The sequence below is a fragment of the Camellia sinensis genome, chromosome 1 (genome assembly GCF_055761805.1).
Source record: "Camellia sinensis isolate YWXY chromosome 1, ASM5576180v1, whole genome shotgun sequence".
Classification (NCBI taxonomy): domain Eukaryota; kingdom Viridiplantae; phylum Streptophyta; class Magnoliopsida; order Ericales; family Theaceae; genus Camellia; species Camellia sinensis.
In genome coordinates this window covers 32,400,710-32,426,763 of record NC_138961.1, presented here as the reverse complement: position 1 = coordinate 32,426,763, position 26,054 = coordinate 32,400,710, and the positions used below count along the sequence as shown (strand labels likewise).

The following is a 26,054-nucleotide window of genomic DNA, read 5'->3' as shown; positions in this document are numbered from 1 at the left end:
ATGGCTCAAAACCATTTGAGTCACTGATTTTGTGGCCCTCTACCATTGCTGTTTTTGAAAAATATTTAAGAGTTCAAAATTTTCGACACTCGAGTGGCCCAAATTCAAAATGACGTTATTTTGAAATTATTTTTTCCCTTTTATCTATGAAATAGAGGGAGGAAGAAAGAGAGAGAATAGTGAGGAAGAGAGAAGAAAGAGAGAAAAGAGAGGGGAACAGAGAGACCCATCGGCGCCGCCATCTTTCATAGATCTGTGTATACACAGCATTGCCATCCTCTACAAATCTGTGTATACACGGCACTACCATCCTCCACAGATTTGTGTATACACGGCGCTGCCATCCTCTACAGATCTGTGTATACATGGCACCGCCATCCTCCACAGATCTATGTATACACAGATCTGTGTTGATCTGTGTATATGTCTTTTTTTTGTTCTGTGTATCTCTTTCTCTCTGTGTATCTCTCTCCCTGATTAGTTTTGATTTGTGGGCTTGATTTTTAGCCTTGATTTTTGGGTGAATCTTTTGCTCTATCTTTCTTTTTTTCTCTTTTTTTCTTATTTTCTGTGAGTTGTGGAAAGGAAGAATAAGAAAAAGGAAAAAAAAGAAAAGAAAAAAAGAGAAGTCAAAACGCTGTTGTTTTGGGATTTCGGGTCACTCGAGCTTTTAAATTTTCGTGCTACCTAGCGGGGTTGTTAATTTTTTATTTTAAAAAATTGAAGAATTACATGCACGTGGTAGATAGAAAAAAATTACAAATATATGAGAGTGTAAGTAATTACAAAAAATTACTTTGTTTTCTATCACTCTCTGGAAAATTTGGAAAAACAGGAATTTAAAAATTTTTGACAACAAAACTTCTAGCTTTTTTGAAAGTTTTAAGTTCATATTAGATTATTCTAGAGAGATTAACCAAGCTTTCACTTTGTTTGTTACTAACCCAAGGTCAGCACTTATGCTAATCAAGTGGATTTGTCCTCCCTCAGGTACCTTCAAGTTGAACACTGATGGCTGCTACCGAATGGCCATACCTGGAGGTTTTGGAGGCCTGTTAAGAGATGAAACAGGAGCATGGACCTGTGGTTTCTATAGTAAACTTGCGACTTGTACCAGCCTTGAGGCATAGCTATGGGCTGTATACAAAAGCCTAACCATAATCCTTCAAAAAGGTTTCCACAAAGTGATCATTGAAATAGATGCGACTGAAGTAGTGAAGCTACTTGAAGAAGGTCCTGGAGAACACCACCTCCTCCGAGGCCTTGTGGAAGACGGACGAATAATCTTTAATGGCTGTCAATGCACTGTACAACAGATCTACAGAGAAGGAAATTTATGCGTACATGTAATGAGCAAACTTGGAGCTGAACAACCTGAGGACATTCTAGCTGTAAATGACCCATCTGCTGAAATCAGAGAGCTCTTGGTCTCTGATATGGTTGGGTTAGCTAGGGAAAGGGCTTAGTCCCTGTTTGTTTGTTTTTCACTGCCGTTGTATCGAAAAAAATTAAGTGTGTCTATAGTGGGAGTGTATTACACCCCCTACGTGTTGATAAATTTTTTTATTTTTTATTTTTTATTTTTTTTTCATTCTATTACTTGCATGTAATTCTCCCATAAAAAATTATCTCGGGTAATTTAAATTTTGTTTTACATATGTATCGAAAAATTTATAGTTATAATTATTAATATTGATAAAATTTATCACTAATTTATAATTATTTTTCAATTTTATATTGATCTAATTATTTATTTATTTTTTTTAAGTTTCTCGTTTTTAATTATAGCTTTTTGACAAATCATCACTGTGATTCCAAGCCTCCAAATTTCAATTGAGTAATTTATTCTCCATTTATTTTATTTTGAAAGTTAATTGGTATTATTAGTTTAGTTGTAATGCATTTTAAAATTTTGTACTGTATTTTTTTGTCCAATTTAAAAAAAAATTAAGCCCACCCAACGCTCGGCCCTAACACAATGACCTCATATTTTTAAGCCCATGAATAAGTCTTGGACTTTAAGAATCCAATATGGGCTGACCCAAGCCTAATGTGTTGACATATGAATGCCCATGGGCCAGAGCCTTAAATTGTAGGATTGGGCTGGGCTAACCTATTCCGTTTAGGACATTACCAAGAAAAGACTAACCCAATAAAGCTTAGTAAATTTAGCAAAAAGAGGAAGTATCTAAAATTTGTTGAGTATTCAGACAAAACATTAGCTGAAAATGTAAAAAAAAAAACCCCCAAAATATGAGGGAATGGGAAGACAAAAGCAAAAGCCACACATACAAGTGTACAAATCACAAGACTTACAGAAATGAAATGATTAAAAAATGGTTACAATTGGAAACAATAATTAATGTCCCAATTCTTTCAGAAAGGGTACAGATTTCAGGGCTTCTTTGTCCCCAGCCCTAGATCTTCCTTCATCACAAAACATTTTCTGAGAATTGTTCAGAAATCTCTAAAGCATCCACAACAGGGCCCTCATTCTGCTTTGGAAAAAGGACCCATCTAAAAAGAGAGATAAAGGGTTCTATAGAGAGAGATTGTGTTATAGGTCCTCAGACAGAGAGAGAGAGAGAGAGAGAGGGAGGAGAGGAGAGGAGAGGAGAGAGAGAGAGAGAGAGGGAGGGATGAAAGACTTGTTTGGCAGTCCAGGGAAGGTGAGTGGTCTTGTTTTGAGGATAGGACAGTGTTTGTTTGCTGCTGCTTCAATTGGGGTCATGGCCTCTGCTTCTGGCTTCTCTGGCACCACTGCCTTCTGGTATTCCCTCTCTCTCTCTCTGTTCACCAACACATTTCTCTCTCATTTTTAGTTCTATCTTTACCCTCCTGCTTCTTCTTCTACTGCTTTCTTTACTTTTTCTGGAGTTGCCTGTACATTTTTTTTTAAAGATTTGTTTTTATGTGTATGCTTGGGCCATTTCCAGCCCTTACTCAAATTTTGTACTAAAAAAGTAAAAGCTTTACTATATATGAAGTACTTCAATGGACAAACTGAGATTTGAGTAAAAACTTCAGCAATGGCTGAGTTGTAAATTTGAAAGCTATGAAATGGTCTTTGAAAAATTTGAGTAAACATTTGAGTCTTCCTTGAATTGGGTAAAAAAAATGGATAAAACTAAATTTGACACAAGTTTGAGTCAAGGAGTGGTGAGGTTTTTGAGTGGGTTTTACCCAAATTTGAAATAGGTTTGGGTCAAGAATTGGAGATGTCCTTATGTGTATACTTACATATGTATTTATGTATGTGTGTATATATGGTTCTTGTATGGCTCATTGAAACGTCAATTTCCATTGTGGGTATCTTGCTACCTTGGTATGTTTTTGTGAGTTTATTACAAATTGAATTTGTTCTCTTTTCCCATATGGGTACTGGTTCTTTACGGTGACATTTGGTGTCTGCAGCAAAGAAAAGTTTTGGCATTTATGGTAATCTGTGGTTGTCATGTTGTTTAATGAATCAACGTTTTTAAAACAGAAAATATGATATTTGCAACATTCAATGACAGATTTTCTATTACTGTCTTGACAAAAGGGGAATGCTTTTGGATATAAAGGCCCTAATGCCACACATTTGGTTTCGGTGACTATCTGTCTCTGTTTCTTTTCTATTTAGTTGTCATTTTTGGGAATCAACAATAAGTATGATAAAATGATAGTTATAACTACAAAAACTCGACTAAATTCTTAATTTTTTTTGGAAGCTTGAAGGATGAATTTGGGTGAACCAAAGCAATTATGGTTTCTTTCTATGGATCTAGCTGTATTTGAAGCTAAACCTTCAAAAGACGTAGCCAATAGATTTCCATAAGGATGAGAGTGAAGACTCAGGTGTCCAAAATCTTCAGTTTGTTGGCTTATTTATTTGCTTAGATATTGCAAAGTTTTGATTTGTCCACATAAGAATATACAATGCATGGATGATGCTCAGATTTATCACATTGCATGGTTATCAGGACAAGATGGATAAGCTTTAATGTGGATGGCAAGTTGTTAGGTTAGATTTGAGTAGATTTGGCTAAATTCTTTGAGAATAGCTTATTTACGGCTGACCCATAAGCATCGTAGAATTTATGGACAACCTATCCCTATGAGAATATCATGCTTCTCCATTTCCCTTCCCTCTAGCCCAGATACCACCACCATCATCAAACACACCTTCAAGACAGTGAGATTGCAGATATCTACTCATATATTCATGTGTCTTGAAAGAATAAAGCAACAGATTTTTGATAAAAAAATTAATTCATCCACCCAAGTAAAGCCCCATATTCTTTCCTGTGATTCTTCTTATTAGTTTTTAAAAATTTCTAAATTTATAAGCCATACCCATTTTTTTCATTGTGATTCTTTTTATTATTGATTTTGAAATCTACTATTGACTATTGAAAACCTCTACTGAATCTAAATCTAAACCCACCATCACCACTACAAACACACAATCACCAACATCAAACCCACTATTTTCAGCACAAACCCAGCATTGAACCCGCCATCGCTGCCATCGGTTGAGTAATATCCAAGGTGGTTTCCTGAAGAGAGAGGGGAAGCGAAACAGAGAACCAAATGGAAGAAAGATTTGTAAACACACCTCACAAATTGGGATGGCATTGCAGCTCATGATTGGGTGTCCATAGAGTCGACGGTTTGTGGGATGGCCCGTGAATAAGTTATTCTCAAATTCTATTTGGTAACGTTGTTGAGTGGCCACTAGATATTCTGAATGTATTGAATTTTGGATTGTTAATAAAATATTTGAGAGTTTCTCTCTTTTCTTCCTTGTGGATTCGAGGAAAAGAAACCATAGTGGATTACATGGAAACTCAGTGGATTCTAAGGTAGACTAGGGTGAAGACTGGATACACTTGTCTTGTATACCATCCCATGTTTTTTAATTGTTAGTGGGCAGATACTAGAGTCATAGTCGAAATTTGATTTTGTTTCTACATTTCGTTGTAGTTATTGAAATTGTTAATTATCTCGAAGTAATAGGACAAGTAGAAAGAAGTTGTGCAGTTGCCATATCAACCGCATGCTGGTTTTAAGTCAATGGTCATTTATGAATCAGTCTGTAACTCAGTTACATTAAGATTTCACTTTCACTCCAGGACACATAGGAATAACTGGACAAATCTAGTTTGCATTTGGGTTGAGAAGATTCAAATGAATTGGGATTACAACTTTGATTCTAGAATGAATAGCTTACATTTTAGATTTCACCAAGATGGATGGGAGGATTTGAGAGGCTTATGTGTGGGTGGATTGAAATGACAAGGTGAGAGAAGTTATTTGAAATCTACTCTCCCAATCTAACTGCAATAGCCATTCCTCTTATATAATTGTAAATTTGAGCCTCAAGTTCCTTCATTTTAAATTGAACTGAATTCCATCAATAATGGTCAAGAAGTTGCACATGCTTAGGCTTTGTAGACGACATTAATGCAGTTCATACTCCGTCATGATTTTGCTATTTTGAACTCTTAGTAATGTTACCCCATTTGACCACAAATCTTTTTGAGTTTCCTTTCCCATAACATGGCATTTTAGACTAAGTTAGTATTTTGCATTTTAGATCCCATTCTACATTGTAGGTGTCCACTAATCTGCGCTAAGTAAATTTTCTCATCAAAAGTAGTTGATGGTAATTTGAACTTTTGTAATACTACTCCACTAAATGCTAAGAGCTCAGTGCTGACCTATTACCACAAACTAATAATTTATGCTATGTTATTATTGTATTCCCTATTTTTCTTTTTCTTTTTTCTCTTCTAATTCTTTTCTTCTGCACTACCAGTTCCTCTTCATGCTTTTTAAGACGACAAACTTGCTTTCTAGCTTAATTGTTGTGGTGTTGTATGAATATAAGATTTAGCAGAAAAATCATTTCTGAGCTAAGAAAGAAATTCGGGTTTGTGGGCTTGCATGTGTAGGGGCATATGCAAAGATGCAATGGTGTGCCTGTTGAAGATACATAATTAAGTTGCATTTTTCTCTAATAGCTTAAGTTTTTAGATGGGTTGGTGGTTAAAAACTTGGCATGGTATCAAAGCAGGCAAAGTTCCTTGTGTTCAAATCTCACAGTCTACCTGATAACTATAATTCTTGCTTGTGTTTAGCTGCTCATGTTGGGGATTGGGAAGCTTGGTCACTAATGAAGGGATAAATAAGTTGCATCTCTCTCTCTCTCTCTCTAATAGTTTAATAAAGCATTGTGTGTGAATGTTTGTTTGTTTGCATGATGGTGAATCAAGTAGTGTTGTTTGTCTGCTAATGGGCTTAAATTGATATCATTACATTCTTGCTAATTTGTAAAGGAAATTTTATATTTCTTGATGATGTTTCCTTTAGCAAGTCCAATAGTGATCCGTTGTGCATATGCCGTAGTATATATTCTCACTATTATACATTTCTGGGTTTCAGCTATTTAATTGCATCAATGGGGCTTCAAATCTTGTGGAGTTTCGGACTTGCATGCCTCGATATTCATGCTCTGAGGCTAAAAAGAGACCTGCATAATCATGTCTTAGTGAGCCTGTTTGTTGTTGGCGATTGGGTTTGTGATTTTCCTTCTGAACTTGTTTTAATCATAATTTTAATGCCCTTCGATATCTTCTTTTGTTTCCAATTGGAGATATCTAGTTGAAGTCAGCTGTGACAGAGTATTCACATCAGATTGAAAAAGGAAACACTGATTTTGGTTCATGTGTCTTAACAGTTTCTTCTCTCTCTCTCTCTCTCACACACACACACACCCCTTTGCCATCTGGCGCTTTGTTTGACTTTGAATTTAAAAGCAGGTCTTAGATGTCTTCGACTTCTTTGTTTTGTTCTGCTTGACACAATTTAGCAGGACACAATTCATTCAAGTTCGTGAATAATTTTAAAAACCTCACGTCGAGTGAGATCAATGAGATAATATTTCTTGAAATTGATCCAATGAATTTTTGTATCAAAAAATATATTTATGATATATTTTTCTCAGTACAAATTAATACTACTTAAAGTAGGTCAAGATTGCTATTTTGCATTACGGGACTTCCCAGAAATTTTGCACATTTTCAATATCTTTATTTCATGTTGATATTATAACCATGCTGCATAGCATGTTAGTGTTTCACCCCGAGACTAAGAATCTTGTCTAGAGATCGTAAAAATGTTTTTTTTTCATTGATGGAAAACTTAACTGGGACTGAATTGGTATGGCAGGTGACGGCCATTCTATCACTTGCAGCTGCATGCTCATCGGCTGGGGTGGTAGTTCTGTTTTCAAGAGATACAAATTTCTGCCGGGTAGAGAAGCAACTTTCATGCAGTATGTACAAAATTTCTGTTGCTTTTGCTTTCATGTCATGGTTCCTCCTTGCAATATCATCTTATGTCATGTTTTGGCTTCTAGCCTCCGTTTGAACGATTCCTTGGCCATGTCAACCACACACAGATCATGTTGCTCTCCTTTGTGTAAATATTGCTCTACTCCTGAACATATTTATTGGAAATGGTTTTGTTTTTTTGTTTTTTCTTCTCTCAATTGCATGTATTTTTGGTCATGTTTGAAGGTGTTCATGAATCAATCATGAACCATGTTGTAATGCAGCCATACTTGTTTCTTTGCCCGTTGAGACTAAGAAAAATAGTAAGAAAATGAGATTATTAAATTTGAGTGGCTTAGTAACTCTCAATCAATGTGTGAATGAATGTTCAATCTCAATTGATTACGACATCAACAAGCAATTCTCTTTTCTTTTTCTTTTTTCTTCTTTTTTTCTTTTCGTATGAATCCCCAAATTACAACTTTCTCTTTTTTCTTTTTTTCCGCGGTATATTAGAGACTCTAGTTTGGGGAGGAAGAGTTTTGATAGGCAATACTTGAATCTGCGACCTTGTAGTGATGTCTACTTTATTTATGGAGAGGACAAGCTTTAGTCATTTGTCGTACCCTCGTTTGATTCATTTTGACATATCATTCCAGCTGTTATTCTTTTTCTTCTTTTTTTTTTTTTTCCTTTATTATTATTATTTTATAGTTAAGTTACCGACACAAAATTTGGGGTACAAGAAGTGAAGGATGTGATGTAGATTCATTTTATATCTGTAGAAATACTGGGCTTGTTTGGTTTGTTTTTGTAGAGTAGTTTTTTAGATAAAAAGTACGAAAACTTATTTAGTTTGTTTTTTTTTAGAAATAGTTTTGGAAAATAGTTTTGGAGAGAGAGTTTTAAAAAAAGTGATTGATTTGATGTGATGAAAGAGTGTGATTTTGAAAAGTAGATAGTCAAATAAAATTTTGAGATTTTTTTTGAAAAAATTTGTTTGGTTTGATTACTCTTGAAAATTTGTTTATAGAGAATTTTTCTCAAAATTTTTTCTGAAAAACAAATCAAACAAGCCCACTATTTTTGTTATTATTAGGGAATGTGATGGTCCCACATAGTTGTTGAAAGTTTAGATATTAGCAGTCACCCTCTTATAAAATTATTGAAATATTTGATAGCAACTTCCCAACAAGTACAACAAATAATTGCTACTGGCTTGTACACCCTTTTTTTTTTTTTTTTTTTTTTTTGGCAATTTGGTCTAAAGTTGCTGTTAGAGTTTTCAAAAAAAAATTATATTTTTTGTTTTCTGTATTTTTTTAATTTTTATTGATTTTTAAAAATATTTTAAACATTTTTTTTTAATTTTTAAACATACTTAACATAAATATACTTAAAAAGTAAAAAATTTGTTAAATTTTTTTTTAAAAAAATTCACTAAATACCAAAAATATAAATAAAAAAATTACAAGAATTTAGTACATTTTTTATATTTTTATGTATTTATTAATTTTTTAAAATATTTTTTCACAATTTTTTCACTTTTTAGATATATCTAAGTAATGTACATTTCAAAAAATAAAAAATACAAAAAACAAAATATTTAATTTTCAAAAAATTTAATTCAAAAAATTCAAACCAAACACACTGAATATTTTTCTCCACTGTTGTCTTTCTTTGTGGAATAACGTATTGATGGTTGCAATTTCTTCACATGGCCAGGTCACACACTACTTTCTTCATTTCAATATGTACCTTTATATATTTTTAAGGGGAGGAATAAGGTAAAGGAGAAGCTGCGTCACCTAGCTAAAATAATACTTGAACTTGGGCATCACGATTGATAAGGAAATATCTCATTCACCAATTCTTAATCTGTGAGATTTAAATTCACTTATCACGCTTTATAAAATTGTACTTTTATTAGATAGTTTGATAAATATAATTGGATTCATTTTTTAACAATTTAACATGATATCAAAATCTAAATTAGGGAAAATTTTGAATTAAAATCTATCCATTAACAATTTTTTCTTTAGTTAGCATACTTTGTTACAACTCGAGTATTATTTGTGATTTTCCCAAGAAACTTTCACCCTCCTGAGAAAGACCATTAGATCTACAATTAGAGTATATAATTGTATTTTTTTGACTTTTTGATTAAAAGAGTAAAGGAAAAAAATATAAATGTTTGGAATAATTTTTTATATTTTTATAAAAAGATATGTAATAAAATCAAAATGACTATTTTACCCTTATTGACTTTTGGATAGTTAAATCCAAAGGACAAAATAATAATTTTACCTCTAGACTTCCCCACAAACTTTTTTCAAATAATATGAACTTTTTAAATTTTTTAATATTTTTTTTAACTTTTTAACTCTTATAAGTTATCTCAAACCTTAATTAGAAGTCTTTCTTCAATAATATAAATTATCTTTTGATATTGTCAAATCTTACAATGTCATCAAACTTCCACTATATATTCCGCAAATTAAGTTGAGCGCCCACATAATTAAATTTTATTAATTACGATATGAAAATTCCGCTATTTATTCCGCAAATTACGCTCAGCCCACATAATTAAATTTTCAAGAATAATCAAACTAAACAAATTTTTTCAAAAAAAATCTCAAAATTTTGTTTGGTTACCTACTTTCCAAAATCACTCTCTCTCTCTCATATACATCAAATCAATTACTTTTTTTAAAACTCTCTCCCCAAAACAATTTTTCAAAACAATTTCTGAAAAAAGACAAACCAAACAAGTTTTCGTACTTTTTATCTCAAAAACTACTCTACAAACGCAAACAAAACACACCCTTGGTAATTTATTTGGGATCTATAGCATTTTCTTAAAAATTATCAATGGACACTTTTCATATTATCTTCTAAAACACCAGATTAATTTAACCTACTGATATAATATTCAGCACCAGAGAGATCACAACAGTCAATCATCCAATGCCAAAAATGCTATTAAGCTAAACAAACAAATAATTTATTTCTATAAACATTTAAAGATACATAGCTCACACCACTGATCAATATATAAACCCCTCAAAACAGACACTTAACACCTTCAGAACTGTAGCTCACAATCATATCCCAACTTGTAGCACTGAGTTTTACACTTGCAAAGTAGGAGAAATGGGGAAAAAACACATAAATGGGACAGAACACATCCAAATTCAAAACACAATAACTTACCACTACCAACACCATACCTTCACATAACTATCTCTGGCTTCAAAATGCTCGATTTGATCTCTTTGTGTGGCAAAACTACGCCCCCATTGCTGTAAATCTCATCGCAGACGTGAACATCCTCTCCAAGAATTGTCATGTTCTCCACGCGAGCCCACTGCCCAACAGTTGAGTGCCACCCAATGATGCTACTTGAAATGCACGCGTGTTTCTTGATGCGGACCCCACGCATTACGGTGCAGCGAGAGAGTCTAACTCCTGCCTCAACCACACAGCCTGGGCCGATTGCAACGTCAGGACCAATTAAACATCCTTCGCCAATTTTTGAGGTCTCATCAACCAGAACATTTCCTACAATATGAGGTCCAGTAGACAATTTAGATGGAGATTTCTTTCTCAAGGAGTCAAGGTAAAGTCTCAGGCCAGTAATGTAGTCCCTAGGCTGTCCAATGTCCATCCAAAAGCCTGGTAAAACCATGCCGTAAAGTTGTTTCTGGGCTGCAATTTTTGGGAAGACCTCTTTTTCAATTGAGGTGGGCCTCAGTTCAATTCGATCAAGAACAGATGGGTTCAGCAAGTATATTCCAGCATTGATCTTGTTACCCACAAATAATTTAGGTTTTTCTACAAATCTCTCAACTTGGCCAGTTGATTCTTCCATAACCACCACACCATATTTTGATGGCTCGTCAACCTACATCAACCAACCAAATCATTTCCAATCATCTTACTTTGATTTAGAAGTTCAAAATGTCTTGGAAGAGAAATCTAGGAAAAACTGATAACAGGAAATATATGTATTCAAGTTTACCTTGGTTACCATTATCGAAGCCTCGCCTCCATGGGATTTGTGGAATTCGATCATCTCTTTGAGGGGGTATTCACTGATAACATCACTGTTAAGTACAAAAAATGGCTCACCAGAATCATCTATCAGTTTGTCCCTAGCCAGAGCCAGAGGACCTGCAGTACCAAGTGGCTCAGTCTCTTGTGAGCACGTGATTTTGATTCCAAGTTTAGCCTCAAAGTCCTTTAAGAAGTTCAACATCACCTGACGAAACAAGCTATTTTAACACAAGCGAGTTCACCAACAAAAGGGACACCAGTAATGTCTAAGAAACACATGAATTTTGTTGTAGAGAGAGCCACAGGATTTTACCTCTGGTTGGTAATTGATAGCTAGAACCACTTCACTCACTCCAATAGCCTTGAGAGCCTCAATCTGATGTAATTCAAAGACAAATCATATAAACCCATGGTGAGCACCCAAGTGCGCCCGCACATAGATAAAGGGAAGAAAGAGCAAGGGAAAATTTAGGAAGGAAACAGAACAAACTAGAAAAAAAAGACACAATGACAACTATCATACCTGATGCAGGATCATAGGTTTGTTAGCAAAATCGACAAGAGGCTTTGGGACACTAAGTGTCAATGGTCTCAACCGAGTTCCAAAACCACCAACTAGAATGAGAGCCTTCATTGTGAGATGGCCTGCTTATCTTGCCATTAGACAGTCAGAATCTAGCAAAAATGTATCACAAACTAACAAATAATGCAATTTAAAACCCAGTTAGATGACAGAGTCCAATCCTTCATATTTATTCATTCCATGAAGGAAGAAAGCTGCATTGCCATAGAACTCTTTATTGACATTTGTGGATCATGAGAAATGATAATAAGCTGATCTCCAAGGGCAAACCTGTTGGTGCTCTACTAACAGGTATTGTATCAAACTTGACATGATATCACCAAAAGCACGGAAGAGAACACAAAACCAGTCTACATGGAAGGCAGGTGAGAAGGAAAAAAAAAGGACCTGGAAAATTTAACTTTAGGCTGGCCGAAAGATTCATACACGCATCATAACATGAATCATAACGCTTATAGACAGTCAGGTAAAATACATCCAAATGGTTTAGCTGGTCGAAGGAAACAAAGTCCAGCTGCACCACAGGCTGGAGGTTTTAATGGGAATGACAAATCCATTGAATTTTATGATGGCCAACTACATAAAACATACAGAGTACTACTCCACAATCTAGTTGGGAGTTCACTATTATTTCTTTCATGTCTCAACCCAAAAAACTCGCAGTCAATATGAGAATAACCAAATGGTTTAAAATGGGTACTCCAAGAAAGAGCGCAACTAAGCAAAACCTCATCCCTAATGTCAGGTTCAGTTGAGTGGTTCTTGTTTCTCAGCTCTACATGTTCCCAATAATATAGCGTAACACCTTATTCATCTATTTATTTTACAGGGAAAACTGGTTTCACTCAATAGATATATTCATAGCAAAAGTAACAAAATGGAGTTTTGGATTTGACCATAAGAACACAAAGTTCACAGGGGGAAATTTTTCTGATTCTTTGTGATCACCAAAAGAAGTAAAAAGTAATTATCAGAATTATTATAATATAAAGAGCAGTAAGTTCATTGCTCAAGATTTTGGTTGACACTTCCACTAAAAAGGCACATTCCCAAATGGATAGAAAAACAAATCACCATGAAACTCAACTCAACTCAACTCAACTCAACTCATCAAATCCTTAATCACATCTACCATATGAATCGGCTAAGAAACTTTGTTTTGTCCCTCCATCCACATCTTCCGAATACAATCTACAGCCACGACTGTCAATTGCAATAATTTGACATGTTGTGGATTGATAAAGAAAACAGTTGGGAGGTTCTAATTAATTCAGTTAGAACAAAATTTCAATTTTTCCTCCTTCTAAGATTAGCCATAGAAGCCAACCAAGCAATAACTGCAAATAAGCACAAAAAATGAAAATAATTTATCAGATCATGAAGGAATAGATGCCAGATCTGATGACATAAACAATATACGTTCTGTATTTGACAAGAAAGCTCCAAACAAAATATTCAAATGATAAAAAAAAAAAGAAGCCAAAAACAATGCATATATCAAAAACGATAGAATTTAAGCACTGAAAATCGAAATTAACAACTTTCGAGAAAATTTAAGACCAATTACGATAAGATCTTAACTACATTATTATGAAAGCGCTCTAAAATCTCCAAAAAAGCACAGAGAAAGGAGGAGCAAACGACGAGTTACAAAGCTCAAAACGACCAAATTACACCAATCAAATCGCCAAAAAGTTGAGAACAAAAAGCAAATCAAGCACATAATTAACAGAGAATTCACCTTAGATCCGAGCGAGCTATAAGGGGAACGAGTCGGAGACGAGTTTCAACGGTTGAATATGACTCGGACTGAGTCAGAATCACCCCCAACGGTTTTTCGTCAGGGGTCTGTGTGCGGTGTTCGCAGGGCGTTTGTTGAATGAACCTTCAACCTCTCTCTCTCTATATACATAGATATATATAGAGATAGAGATGGATATGCGTATCAGTATTCCGGGAATATAAGAATCGACTGGAGAGTATTTTAACTTTTCATAAAAAAAAGTTGTAAAAAATAAAAATAAATAATTTCACAATTTATCGTCATCACAAATTCATATGGTCAACCGAAGCCAATAATAGGGCTAAATTTTTATGATTTAAAAAATAATAAAATTTATAAGGTTAAATTGAAAAAATTTATCAAAAAATTTTTGTGTAAAATGAAAAATAAATAAATAAAATAATATTTTAAATTTTAAATTATATATGTTATATATTAATATATTTAAGGGTATTGCTTAAAATATGATTTGCCTCTATAATTTTGAAAATTACATCTCGCTAATTGAAATTTTAATTTCATAACAAATGACTCTTTTTATTAATAACTAATCAAGTTAATTAATTTATTTTAATAATGTTAGAAATTTATTTTAATTAATAATTTAGGAAATTTTATTATTATATAAGAGAATAGTTAGAAAATTTTCTTTTTTAGTTAATTCAATTAAATAAAAAAATTATGATAAGAAAATATTTGTAATTTTTAAAATTATATGAAGTAATTATTATTTCGAACAAATCTCAAAAAATATATTTATAATTTATCCTATATTTAATATCTATCTATCTATCTATACTATCTATATAACCAAATGTAGTTGTTTTGTCAAAAGCCTCCAAATATTTATTCTTAAATTCTCATAATTTTAAAACACTCTCTTTCTTACGTGGCAACCTTCTTTGATTGCCTTTCATGTTTTCTATTTTTCTTCATTTTTTATTTGTTTGATTAATTAAAATTAAAATTAATTTCATTACTTATGGATAAAGATTTGAATTTCAAAATTCCTCCATATAGATAAACATGTAAAAACTAAAAATTAATTTTATAATCTACAGATAAAGATAAAAAATAAACAATTAATTTAAAAAAAATTAATTTCATAACTTATAGATAATTTAAAATTTCTTCCCATAAATAAACAAATAAAAGTTGATAAATAACTTATAAAAATTAATTTCATGGCCTACAAATAAACATAAAGATTAAATAATTGATTTCTTTTTTTAAAAAAAAAACAAAATTAGTCTCTCTTTTTTTCCCCTTCATTTCGTACTTTAATTAATTTCATTATAAATAAACATATAAAAATTCATAAATAATTTATGAAAATTTGTTTCATGACCTATAGATAAAGATAAAAATTTTAAAAATTATTTTAAAAAAATAATTTCATGACTTATAGATAAATAAACATGTAAAAATTGATAAATAATTTATAAAGATTAATTTCGTAGCCCATAGATAAAGATAAAGATTAAATAATTGATTTTCAAAAAATTAAAAACATATATATCTATCAAAAATTAAAAATTAAAAATTAAAAATATGATTTGTTAATCTATATATCTATCAAAAACATATATATCTAAATATTTATTTTGATTTACTCTTTTTTTTTCTCCTATCACATATTATCTTTTTTTATTTTAAATTTTTTATCTTATGAAATGCCCTTATCTATAACTTCTTATCTTCTATTAAATTCTTAACATTCTCTTAATAATTTTTATTATTCGTTATTATTTACCAAATGATAAAGATTATAAAAAATAAAAAAAATATATCGCTCTGAATGAGAATAGTATTAATAATGAAATAATAAAGGCTACATAGGAGAAGGTAGCACAAAAATCTCACAAAATTAATTTTCTTCACTATATTTATAAAATGTAATAATTTGAGATTCTTTCTATTAGTTATTAAAAATAATTTGTATTAGATCATTATTATGTTTTTTTTTTTATTTTTTTATGAGGCTGTCATTCGTTATAGTATTTCTTCAATCCCATCTCTAAATTCTCTCTTTGAAATTTTTGTTTTCTCAATAATTAAGTTTAGAATCAATTTCCTATCAAATTTGTTTTCTTGATCCTTATTTTATTGCAGGATCGAGACGAATAAAACTTTCATATAATATATGAAATTAATGAATATAATACAAAGAAGATAGGGAAGTACCACATATTTGTCAATATCTCTATGTTATTGTTAGCTGATTTGCTAGATTATACTATCAATTTAGAACCCATATAATTTAATTCAATGTTCATGACTCTATTTGTATTCGACCATTTTTTTGTTGAGTAACCGATATAATTAATTTTTTTGGTATATAATGATTAAAGGTATCATTTGTTATATTTTTCAAGTACAATTCAAATAATTTTTTTATCATTTTTTATAAATAAAATGGATTAAAACTATTCTTTTATATAATTTTTATAATACTATGACATTTTTATCTTGATTAATTTTTTTAAAATGACGTAGGAACTATGCAAGTATTATTCAAATTATGGAGAATGATTTATATTTTGATATGATATGAGTGTGTTATTGATAGAGGAAATCAAAGATAGAGAGTTGCTAATATAATCAATTAATGATTTGTTTGAGAAGGTTTTTTTATAAGCAACGCAACAAACTTAGATTAAATTTTTTTAAAAACTACTTATAAATTATAATAATAATAATATACACCACTGATTTAAAAGTCCAAGTAAATTTATGATAACTTTTCTGAACTTATAGAATTTCTCTCTTTTAATGTTTTGTTTAGTTTAGTTTAGTTTGATACAAATTATTTATGTTATCAAGTGATTGTAATACTATTATTCTCAACAATTTTTATAATTAATAATTTCTTATGCATGTCAAATTTTATTGTAAAATTTTGTGGGTTAATTATTGTTAACATCTATCTAGATGTTAATATTATGACTTGTCGCTATTAAGATATAATTTAAGATTAAGATAATTTATTTATCACACAAAATATATATAATCTATTTTTTTGTGCATCGCACGGGTTACTGCTAATATATATATACATAATTGAAGTGGAGATGAGATGGTATAATGTGAAAGGAAAAAACTCATCTCAACAACCCCACCTTCCTTATTGGGGGTCTTTATCGGTATGGAGAAAGTAGGGTGGAGCTCCTTACTTTGGCGGATCTAAAAATAAAATATTGGATTTTGTTAATACATTTCTTTTATGATACATGTTATATTCTAAAAGAATTTATATTTTGTATTAAAATATGTACCATAAAAAAATACATAACCTTTTTAAGTCATCTTAATATGTCCGGAAATTTTACATTCATTTCTTTGTTATGATTTTTGTGTTTTTTTTTTAACTTATTGTGATATTAATTATGATATTATTTAATTAAAATACAAAAGTTCTTTAGTTATACTTTAAGTAGTATTTAGTTATAATTTTTTTAATTTTTTTTATTATATATATATTTATGACTTCTATAAAATTTGTTATGACAATTGTAATAATCAAATCTAATAATTATCATAACTTATATATGATGAATAATCCTATATGCACTAATTAGTGTACACATTATTGTACTAAAAGATGATGTGACATAATTTTAAAAGATGATGTGGTAATTTGTTTGGAGTCCCTAGCATAACTCTTTGTAATTTGTATAATAAATAGAGTTATTAATGAAATCATAACACTAGTTGGTACATTAGTGTGTACAGTAATTGGTACATGTAGCACCACCGATATATGATACATATCATTCTGAGAGTGTGTACCATAGCCTTACCCTAATATGTATGCACTAAAATCTTGTTTATTTGGATCAACTTTGAATTTTGTTAATACATTCTTTTTAAGATACATGTTATATTCTAAAAAAATTATACATTTTAGGCTCCGTTTGGGAAGAAAAAAGTCAGGTTTTTTTTGGCTAAAATAGCTATAAAAAACAAAATAGGCTATTTTAGCCACAAAAAACAAAACATCAAGTTCAATCCATAATCATTACAATCTTCTCTCACAAAAAAAAACTAAAAAAGCCAAAAAGTCCTTCCCAAACCAGGCTAAAATAGCCTAGGTTAAAATAGTCAAAAAGCCAACCAACTTCTCAAACGGGGGCTTATTATTATTATTATTTTTTTATTTTTTATGATCGAGTGTTCAGGCCAATTTATGTACATCTCGATTAATCCCAAAACCTACGCAAAGCACTCCCTCTACGTGGATCAAAAAAATATCGAGCTGAACTCGTAGGCGTGATTTCAAAAAATTGATAGCACCTTATCGTAGTTGTATTATAAACAAATACATAACTTCTAAAGTCTATATATATATTCTAAATTTAGGTTTGTTTGAATAGATTGAATTAGATGAGATTGACATATCTAAGGAGAATTAGATTTATCAATATATTGTGTATCATATTCTAGCTGAATTTGGAAAGTTAGTAAAAATTGATTTTTTTGACTTTTTGACTTTTTTGAGAATTTTTTTTGTAACTTTTTTTAAAGAACTTGATAAAAAGTTGACTTTTTATCAAGTTTCTAATATATTTAGATTGGTGTGAGACTATTAAGAGTGAATAATAAAATCTTATCAATTTTAAAATTTAATTAATTAATCCAAATTTTTCCTTAATACTTTCCTTTTGTATCCCACACTTTTTTAAAGATTCAATCATCTCTCATATTAAAGCCAATCTTAATTTTCTTAATTAAAATATTAAATTATTAATATGATAATTTAACCAACTTGGCGTAATGATAAACTATTACTTTTTAGCTGTCGAAGAAACACGTGCGACGTCAGAGTGGGGAAAGCCCTTTGGAGATTTGATTTTTGAGTTATGCTAAGAATTTTGTATACTTCATTAAATTTTTTATCAAATTTTTTATATGAATGTGTTACATGATTTTTACATTCATATGAAAAGTTTAATAAAAAATTTAGTAGATGATTTGAAATTCATAATATTTTCTTTATTTTTTTATTTGATTTATAATTTTAAGAGTAATGTTATAGATATCAAATTTTTTATTAAATAAATAACTAAATATTTTATATAGATATAAGGTCCACAAAATATGAGATCCCTACATATGAGATATTTAATTAATTGTTTTAATTTTAAAGTGTTTTTGTAGAATCTAATTACCGAATGATGATATGTTTGGGTGGATACTGAATGATGATTGAGGAGAGAGAAGGGGTACGTAGGGAGTGCTTTTCTCCCGTTTAATTTGGATAGGAGAGAATTGTTTAAAACTATAGAGTTTATTATAATTTTTATTTTGATAATTTAAATTATTTATTTTATTAAATTTTGTATATATTTATAAAAAAATAATTTAATCTAATATTCACAATTCTTTCATTTTATAAAAATCATATTTAAAAAAATTAATAATCAATTTAATAAATTATTCATTTTTTGTCACAAATTTAATAAAATAAAAAAGCTACGAATATTAAACTAACTTAACTTTTTTATAAATAATATATATACCACGGTCAATAAAATAAATAGTTTAAATTATTAAAACAAAATCCGTAATCCCAAAGGTCGGAACAATCTTTTTCCAATCTAGATAAGCACTGGGGTGGAGGCTTACCCATAAAAATATATTGCCCAGCTGGCAAAATGGTTCGACACAAACAACTCTGATTGCGTGGAGATGGGTAAAAGTATCGGAAAAGTTACGTGTATATAAAAAAGTATAAATTTGTTTATTCTATTTTTTAAATTAATTTCACTACAAATTTCTATATCTTGATTTTTATAATATAGAGTAAATCATAAATATACTTTTTAAAATTTTCCTAAAATATGTTTAAATTATTTACCTAAATTTTTTAATTATCATTAAAAAGGAAATTATTTAACAAAATTATTAAAAAATTAAAATTTTTAATTACTCTTCTATATAATGATAAAATTACCCACATTACTAAGAGAGATTTTTTTAAAGTCTCTAATATTAAGATTTTATACGATAAAAGATATATAATATTTTCATAATAATTGGGATCCCTTAATATTTTTACAGAAAAAAAATTGACAAAAATAAATTGTCCTAGCACAAAGAAATTTTTCTGATTTCACTAATAAATTTGATATGATTATAGATAAATTTTTAAATAATAAAAAAAAACATATTGGATCTCTCCTACTACTCAAAGTTGGAGAGAAATATTTCGCTAATTTTTTCAATTATTAATTGAAATAAATTTATGACATTATTAAAAATTATTAATTGACTTGATAATAAATTAATAAAAATAATCATTCGTTATGAAATTAGAAATTTCAAGAGATGGACTGTAATTTCTAAAATCACAGAGAGCAAATCGTATTTTAGACAAATCTTAGGGGTATATTTATAATTTATCCTATAATATTAATTAGTTTTAAAATATGTTTAAACTAAATTTATTTACCTAATAATTTAATTTTAAATAAATTTTAATGAATTAAGCACACAAAATTTAAATAACTTAATTTATTTATTTTACAGTTTTACATCAATAAATCCCAAATAATGATCTTATGAATTGTTTGGTCCTCTTTTTTTTCTTATGGACCGAAAGGTCCTATTCTAGTGTGAATTACATAAAGGACCAAGGTGAATTTTCTTATAATGTTGAAATTATTAAACGTAACACTTTAAAAAAAAAGCGCCATAGTGTACTTTTTTCCAAATGTAACACTCAAAAAATGTAACACTATAATGTAACATACTAAAAAACTCCTTAGTATACTCTTTTCAAATGTAACAACGTAACATTCAAAAAAAAAAATCTTAATGTACTTTTTTCAAACGTAATACTTTAATGTAACATACTAAAAAACTTCTTAATGTATTTTTTTCAAACGTAACAATGTAACATTCTAAAAAAATTCTTTAATGTATTTTTTTCAATGTAATACTCCAATCAAGATAATACACAAAAACTGTGAATTTTCCAAACGTAGCATTCTAATATAACATTAGAAAACCATATTGACAGAAGTATAGATTTTCACGCTCGACAACCAATATTTTAGCCACCAGTTCTTCTAAATTTTTTTTTTCACACCTCACATTTTCATTCTCATGCCAAAAATAAATATAAAAAAAATTAGAAAAAATAAATCATAAAAAGGTATTCACTTAAACTTAAATAACACAAAATTAAATAAATATAACTTTTCAAAACAAAAAAGGATTAATTGATTCATAAAAGAATTCTTAAAACTAAATAGATCAACATTTTTTTATATAAAATTTATAGATAATTTTTTTTAAATATATTATTTTTCTTTTCCCTTTGTACAACATCAATGTAATGAATGTGGCAGAAAAAACTAATGTTATATATATCAATTAATGTATTAATTGATGATATAATATAATATAAAATTATTTAATATTTAATTATTTAATATTTATAATTTATATAATAAATAAGATCAATAATAATATTATAACTGATATTGATACGCCAATTAGTAAACCAAGCACCACTTGGCGGAAAAAGCACACTTGGGTATATTTGGAACACGTGCATTAACTCACTCCATTGCCTGTTAAATGGCTGCTAACCCATTGTTTATAAACTTGAAAACGACTTGGCCCAATGAGAAATTAAGATATTAGTGATGTGGTGGATTCTTTTTACAATAATGATAGAGACTGCTAATTTTAAAATTTTAAAAGGATCACTAATGACATGACATTTAATAAAAAAAAAATACAATACCAAGGCCAAAACATCAAATATTCATGGTGGGATCTACTGCCACATTATTAGTGGTAGCACTAATTAGTGCTCTCACTCATTTTCCTTCTTTTTAGGTCAAGTTTGACATACACAAAATAATTCATCTTTTTATTTTTTTATCTTTTTTTCATCACATCATCTTTCTTTTTTTCTACATATCTTTTTATAAAAAAATAAAAAATATAATTATTTAGGTAGTCCAAAATAACCACTTAATTTATGAAAGGCCAGTCCAGTAGAGTCAGCCTCAATAAATGTCGTGGATTAGTTAACTGGATATAGCTTCTCTTTATATTCTTATTTTTCATACTTCTTCCTATTTTATTTTTTAAATTCTAATTTAAGTCTATAATAATAATTTAAATAATTTATCTTTTAAATCTTATAATGAAAATTATCTGTACAAAGAATCAACTTTATCGGATATTGATGAATACAAAAGCAAATCACTATTTATTTTATAGAATGAAATGTTTAAATTTAAACTCACAATTATTATCTATTTTAAAAAATAAGATATATTTTTTCATATATCTAGTGATATTTGATAAAACTATTGTTTTGTATAACTCATCTAAATTGTTGGGATTATAAGATGAATGGTTTAGATTATTAATGTTAATCTATAACGGAGTCAAAAAATAAAATATGAATATGAATATGAGCCATTCCCTTCACCGGTTAAAATAGTAAATTCACTAATTGTTTGCGTCGTTTCAGGAAACAATTGGACTAGTATTTTTCAAGGGTAATGTTAGAGATAAATTTTTTACTAAATAAATGACCAAATGTCTCACATGGGTGTAGGATCCACAAAAGTGTAGGGTCTATACCCATATGAAACAATTAATCATTTATTTAATAAAAAATTTAAGACCTATAATATTTTTTATTTTTCAATCAATGGTGTGGAGCAACACTCCAAGACTACCAACTAAAGTTAACAATTAACATGGTTGTAATATTATATTGATTGTCTAACATAATTAATTGTAATTGTGAGAAAATTAATAAAATCTAATCCTCTCACGAATCACATTTAACTGGATTGGACCTAGTTTCTTTTATTAATAGATAATAGAAAGTGCAAAAAATAGCTTTTACAGTTGTTGCCACTATTGAAAGAATGTGTAAAAGTATCTTAAAATATATAAAACGTATATTGAGATTAAAAATATTTAAACATTTTATAATGTCTATTAACAATACTTAGAACTATTATTAGTCGGATCCTTTATTAATTACCTGATGATCAATGTAAGGACAACTTGAAGTTTTTAGTTTCTTCTTCTTCTTCTTATTATTTTGGGCAAATTACAAACACCCCCTCGAGATTTGGTAAAAATATAGATTTCTCCCTGAGGTTTGAGAGATTACATTTCGCCCCCTGAGATTTATATTTTCATAACAAATTGCCTCCTGGGATTTTTATTTTCATACAGATTCCCCCCTAATTTTTCTTAATTTGTTATGAAAATTTGACCCTCAGGGGGTAATTTGTAATTTCTCAAACTTCAGGAAGAAATCTGTATTTTTACTAAATTTCGAGGGAGTGTTTGTAATTTGCCCTATTATTTTATGCAAATGCAATAATTTGAATGATAAAGGCTTTTGTTGCTATATTCGTGTCCCATTTGCTTTTACTAGTGTAAGACCCACAATGATATGATGATTTATTAAAAGCACCAACCATCAACTTGGTGAGTCCTCCTCATATCTCTCAATTAATTAATAAAAAAAAAATGATTTATTTTAATAAAAATAACATTGCCACTTTTATTGACAAGAATAATCCTTTCAATTTGTTAAATAAACACATATATATGTAAAGAACACATGGATGGCTCAACTATAAAACCAACAAAATCTTTATTTTAGGCTCAATTTCTAAATACCTAATTTTTTAAAAGATTATCTATCATAAATAAGACTTCTATAATTTTTACATCTTCTTTTGAAAAATCAGGCTCTGATTTAGATGAAAAATAGGCGAATTAGAAAAAAAAAAAGAAAAAGGCTTTCTTAAAAGCCTATATATAGTTCAAATAAATAAACACAAATGTTCATCAGAAAAAAAATGCCTAAAACCAGTTATAATAGTTAATTATTATAAAAAATAATTAATAGATTTTATAATTAAAAAAAAACATTTATCTTCATTTTTACGGATACAACTCTTTCAAAAATCAATCAATTAATGTTTTTTTAATTATAAAATCAATCAATTAAAACTTAACCATTATATATTAATCTCTTAAATTTTTAAAGTTGCATATTGTCATTATGGTGTCACACCATCTCTAGATTCTTGTGCTAAGATCTAGATCTAATTCAAAATCTATACGCTATAAACTTTGGGCTACTGTGATAGATTAACTGCAGCCTATATAAAAATGTTAATTTTCATTAATTTTATCTTATAAACATGACCAATAATATTATAACCTTTCTAACATGATACGAATTCCAAAACTGTCGTGGACTTGTTCATTAGTCCAACATTAAAACTTAAGGTTTGGTTAACAAATACAATTAGCATAAAAACTAAGTAAATAAAAATACGACATATATTTTTTTTCATCAAATTTTAAAGGGGAATTTTTTTTTAAAATTTTGATATTAAGATTTTATGAGATAAATAATATATAATATTTTCATAATAATTAAGGTCCCTCAACATTTCTACAGAGAAAATTTGACTCAGAGAAATTTTGCTTATCTCGGAAAAATTCACCCCGACTAAGAGAAATTTCAATTTTCACAAAGAAATTTCAAAATTTCTCTGTGATCATATTAGAAAAATTTCAAAATTTCTCTGAGTCGGTGAAATTTGTCTAAGTTAGGCAAAATTTCTTTAAGTCGAATTTTCTCTATGAAAATGTTGAGGGACCTTAGCTAATAAAAATAAATAAATCTTGGACCTCTCTTATTATATAAAGTTAGATAGAAATGTTTCACTAGTTTATCTCACTTAGCATTTTCCTTATGCTATATTAGGTAAGTCAACATCATATATATATCATCATATATATATATATATATTATTTAACTAGTAGTTAACTTGTGCGATGCACGGGCTAAACATATTTGTCTTAATTTTTTTAAAATAAAATTTAGTTAAATTATTTATATTTTTGAATATGTAAAATATTTAAAATAATCGTTAAATTAGAGAAAAAAAGAAGAAGCAATAATTTAAAATTTAAACAATAATTCTAATTATTTATTTTAATAATTTTAGTTGTATCGTTTCATAAACGCGTTATTTAAATCAACACATATACTAATTTTAAATAAATTATTTATGTGTATTTTAATAATTTTAGCTCTATCGTGTTATATAAATGTAATTTACATAAATATATATAATAAATTTCATAAAAATAAATATTTTTAATATTTAATTTTTTCAAAAAAAAAGTGAAAAAGTAGAATAAAATTAATTGGTAAAATATTTTTAGTATGTATAATTCTATGAATTTTTGTTTATGGGTAATTAGATTTAATATAAGTCTTTTAAATATTAAATTTTAGAAAGAATTTTGGGAAGGGTATTAGTCTGGAATTTTAATTAAAAAAAAAGGAAAAGAAAAAAAGGGAGACACCATAGGAGAGGGGAAAAAAATTTAAATGTAAACAATATTTTATTTATTTATTTTGGTAATCTTAGTCCTATCGTTTAATAAAAGTCTTATTTAAATCAACACATATAATAATTGTAAATAAATTATTTGTATATATTTTAATAATTTTAGCTTTATTGTACTATACAAATATAAATTAAATAAATATATATATATATATAATAATTTTAAAATATATTAAATTAAATTATAACACAAAAAAAAAAAACATTCGTTTGATAATTTTAACATTTCGTGCTACAACAATGTAACTTAAATAAATATATATATATATAATACATTTATATGATATTAAATTATAACTTGATATTAAAAATAATTGTTATAAAATTAAAAGTGATTCTAATTATTTAACAAATTCAATATAATTAATATTATAAATAAGATAGACATAAAAAATAAGAAATAATTTTAATATTTTATTTAAAAAAAAAGTGAAAAAAGTATAATAAAATTAATTGATAAAGTACTTTTAGTATGTATAATTCTATTAGGTTTTGTTTATGGGTAATTTAAATTAAGAATTTTGGTAAAAGAATATATTGATGTAGCATTTTAATAAGGAAAGCAATTCTCAATTTTTCTCTCTACTACGTGGCATATCTTTCATTTTTTATTTTTTTTATTGAAATGCCACATCAATATATTCTTTACCAAAATTCTTTCTAAAATTTAATATTTAAAAGACGTTAATTGTATTTGCTTTCAAATTTTCTCTTTCCTATGTGGCACATCTCTATTTTTTTCTTTTCTTATTAAAATGTCACATCAATATATCATTTTATCAAAAAAGATTCTAAAATTTAATATTTAAAATATTTCTACTTAATCAAAATTACCCATAAATAAAACCTAATAGAATTATACATACGAAAAAATATTTTACCAATTAATT

General features: G+C 28.6%; 3 protein-coding genes across 5 annotated transcripts; 2 read left to right on the top strand and 1 right to left on the bottom strand.

Annotated features, from left to right (window-relative positions):
* Positions 1-1,025: 1,025 nt before the first annotated feature.
* On the top strand, positions 1,026-1,466 carry LOC114268405 (uncharacterized). The gene is made up of 2 exons (XM_028209584.2): positions 1,026-1,086; positions 1,174-1,466. Exons 1-2 carry the CDS (start codon positions 1,026-1,028, stop codon positions 1,464-1,466), a joined length of 354 nt encoding a protein of 117 aa, XP_028065385.2.
* Positions 1,467-2,200: 734 nt separating this feature from the next.
* On the top strand, positions 2,201-7,664 carry LOC114268392 (CASP-like protein 5B2). The gene is made up of 3 exons (XM_028209565.2): positions 2,201-2,770; positions 6,430-6,562; positions 7,216-7,664. The coding sequence occupies exons 1-3, from the start codon at positions 2,640-2,642 to the stop codon at positions 7,414-7,416; spliced, it is 465 nt and encodes a 154-aa protein (XP_028065366.1). The 5' UTR covers positions 2,201-2,639; the 3' UTR covers positions 7,417-7,664.
* Positions 7,665-10,301: 2,637 nt separating this feature from the next.
* On the bottom strand, positions 10,302-14,008 carry CYT1 (Glucose-1-phosphate adenylyltransferase family protein). Of its 3 annotated transcripts, XM_082875724.1 has the most exons (6): positions 13,700-13,967; positions 13,091-13,295; positions 11,899-12,028; positions 11,689-11,751; positions 11,341-11,580; positions 10,302-11,223 (listed from the first exon to the last, which is right to left on the bottom strand). In XM_082875724.1, exons 3-6 carry the CDS (start codon positions 12,007-12,009, stop codon positions 10,552-10,554), a joined length of 1,086 nt encoding a protein of 361 aa, XP_082731850.1. In that variant the 5' UTR covers positions 12,010-12,028; positions 13,091-13,295; positions 13,700-13,967; the 3' UTR covers positions 10,302-10,551. The 3 variants fall into 3 exon arrangements, with proteins under 3 accessions (XP_082731850.1, XP_028065367.1, XP_028065368.1); XM_028209566.2 differs by lacking the exon at positions 13,091-13,295 and having other exon boundaries at positions 11,899-12,020; positions 13,700-14,008; XM_028209567.2 differs by lacking the exon at positions 13,091-13,295 and having other exon boundaries at positions 13,700-13,932.
* Between the last annotated feature and the right edge of the window lie 12,046 nt (positions 14,009-26,054).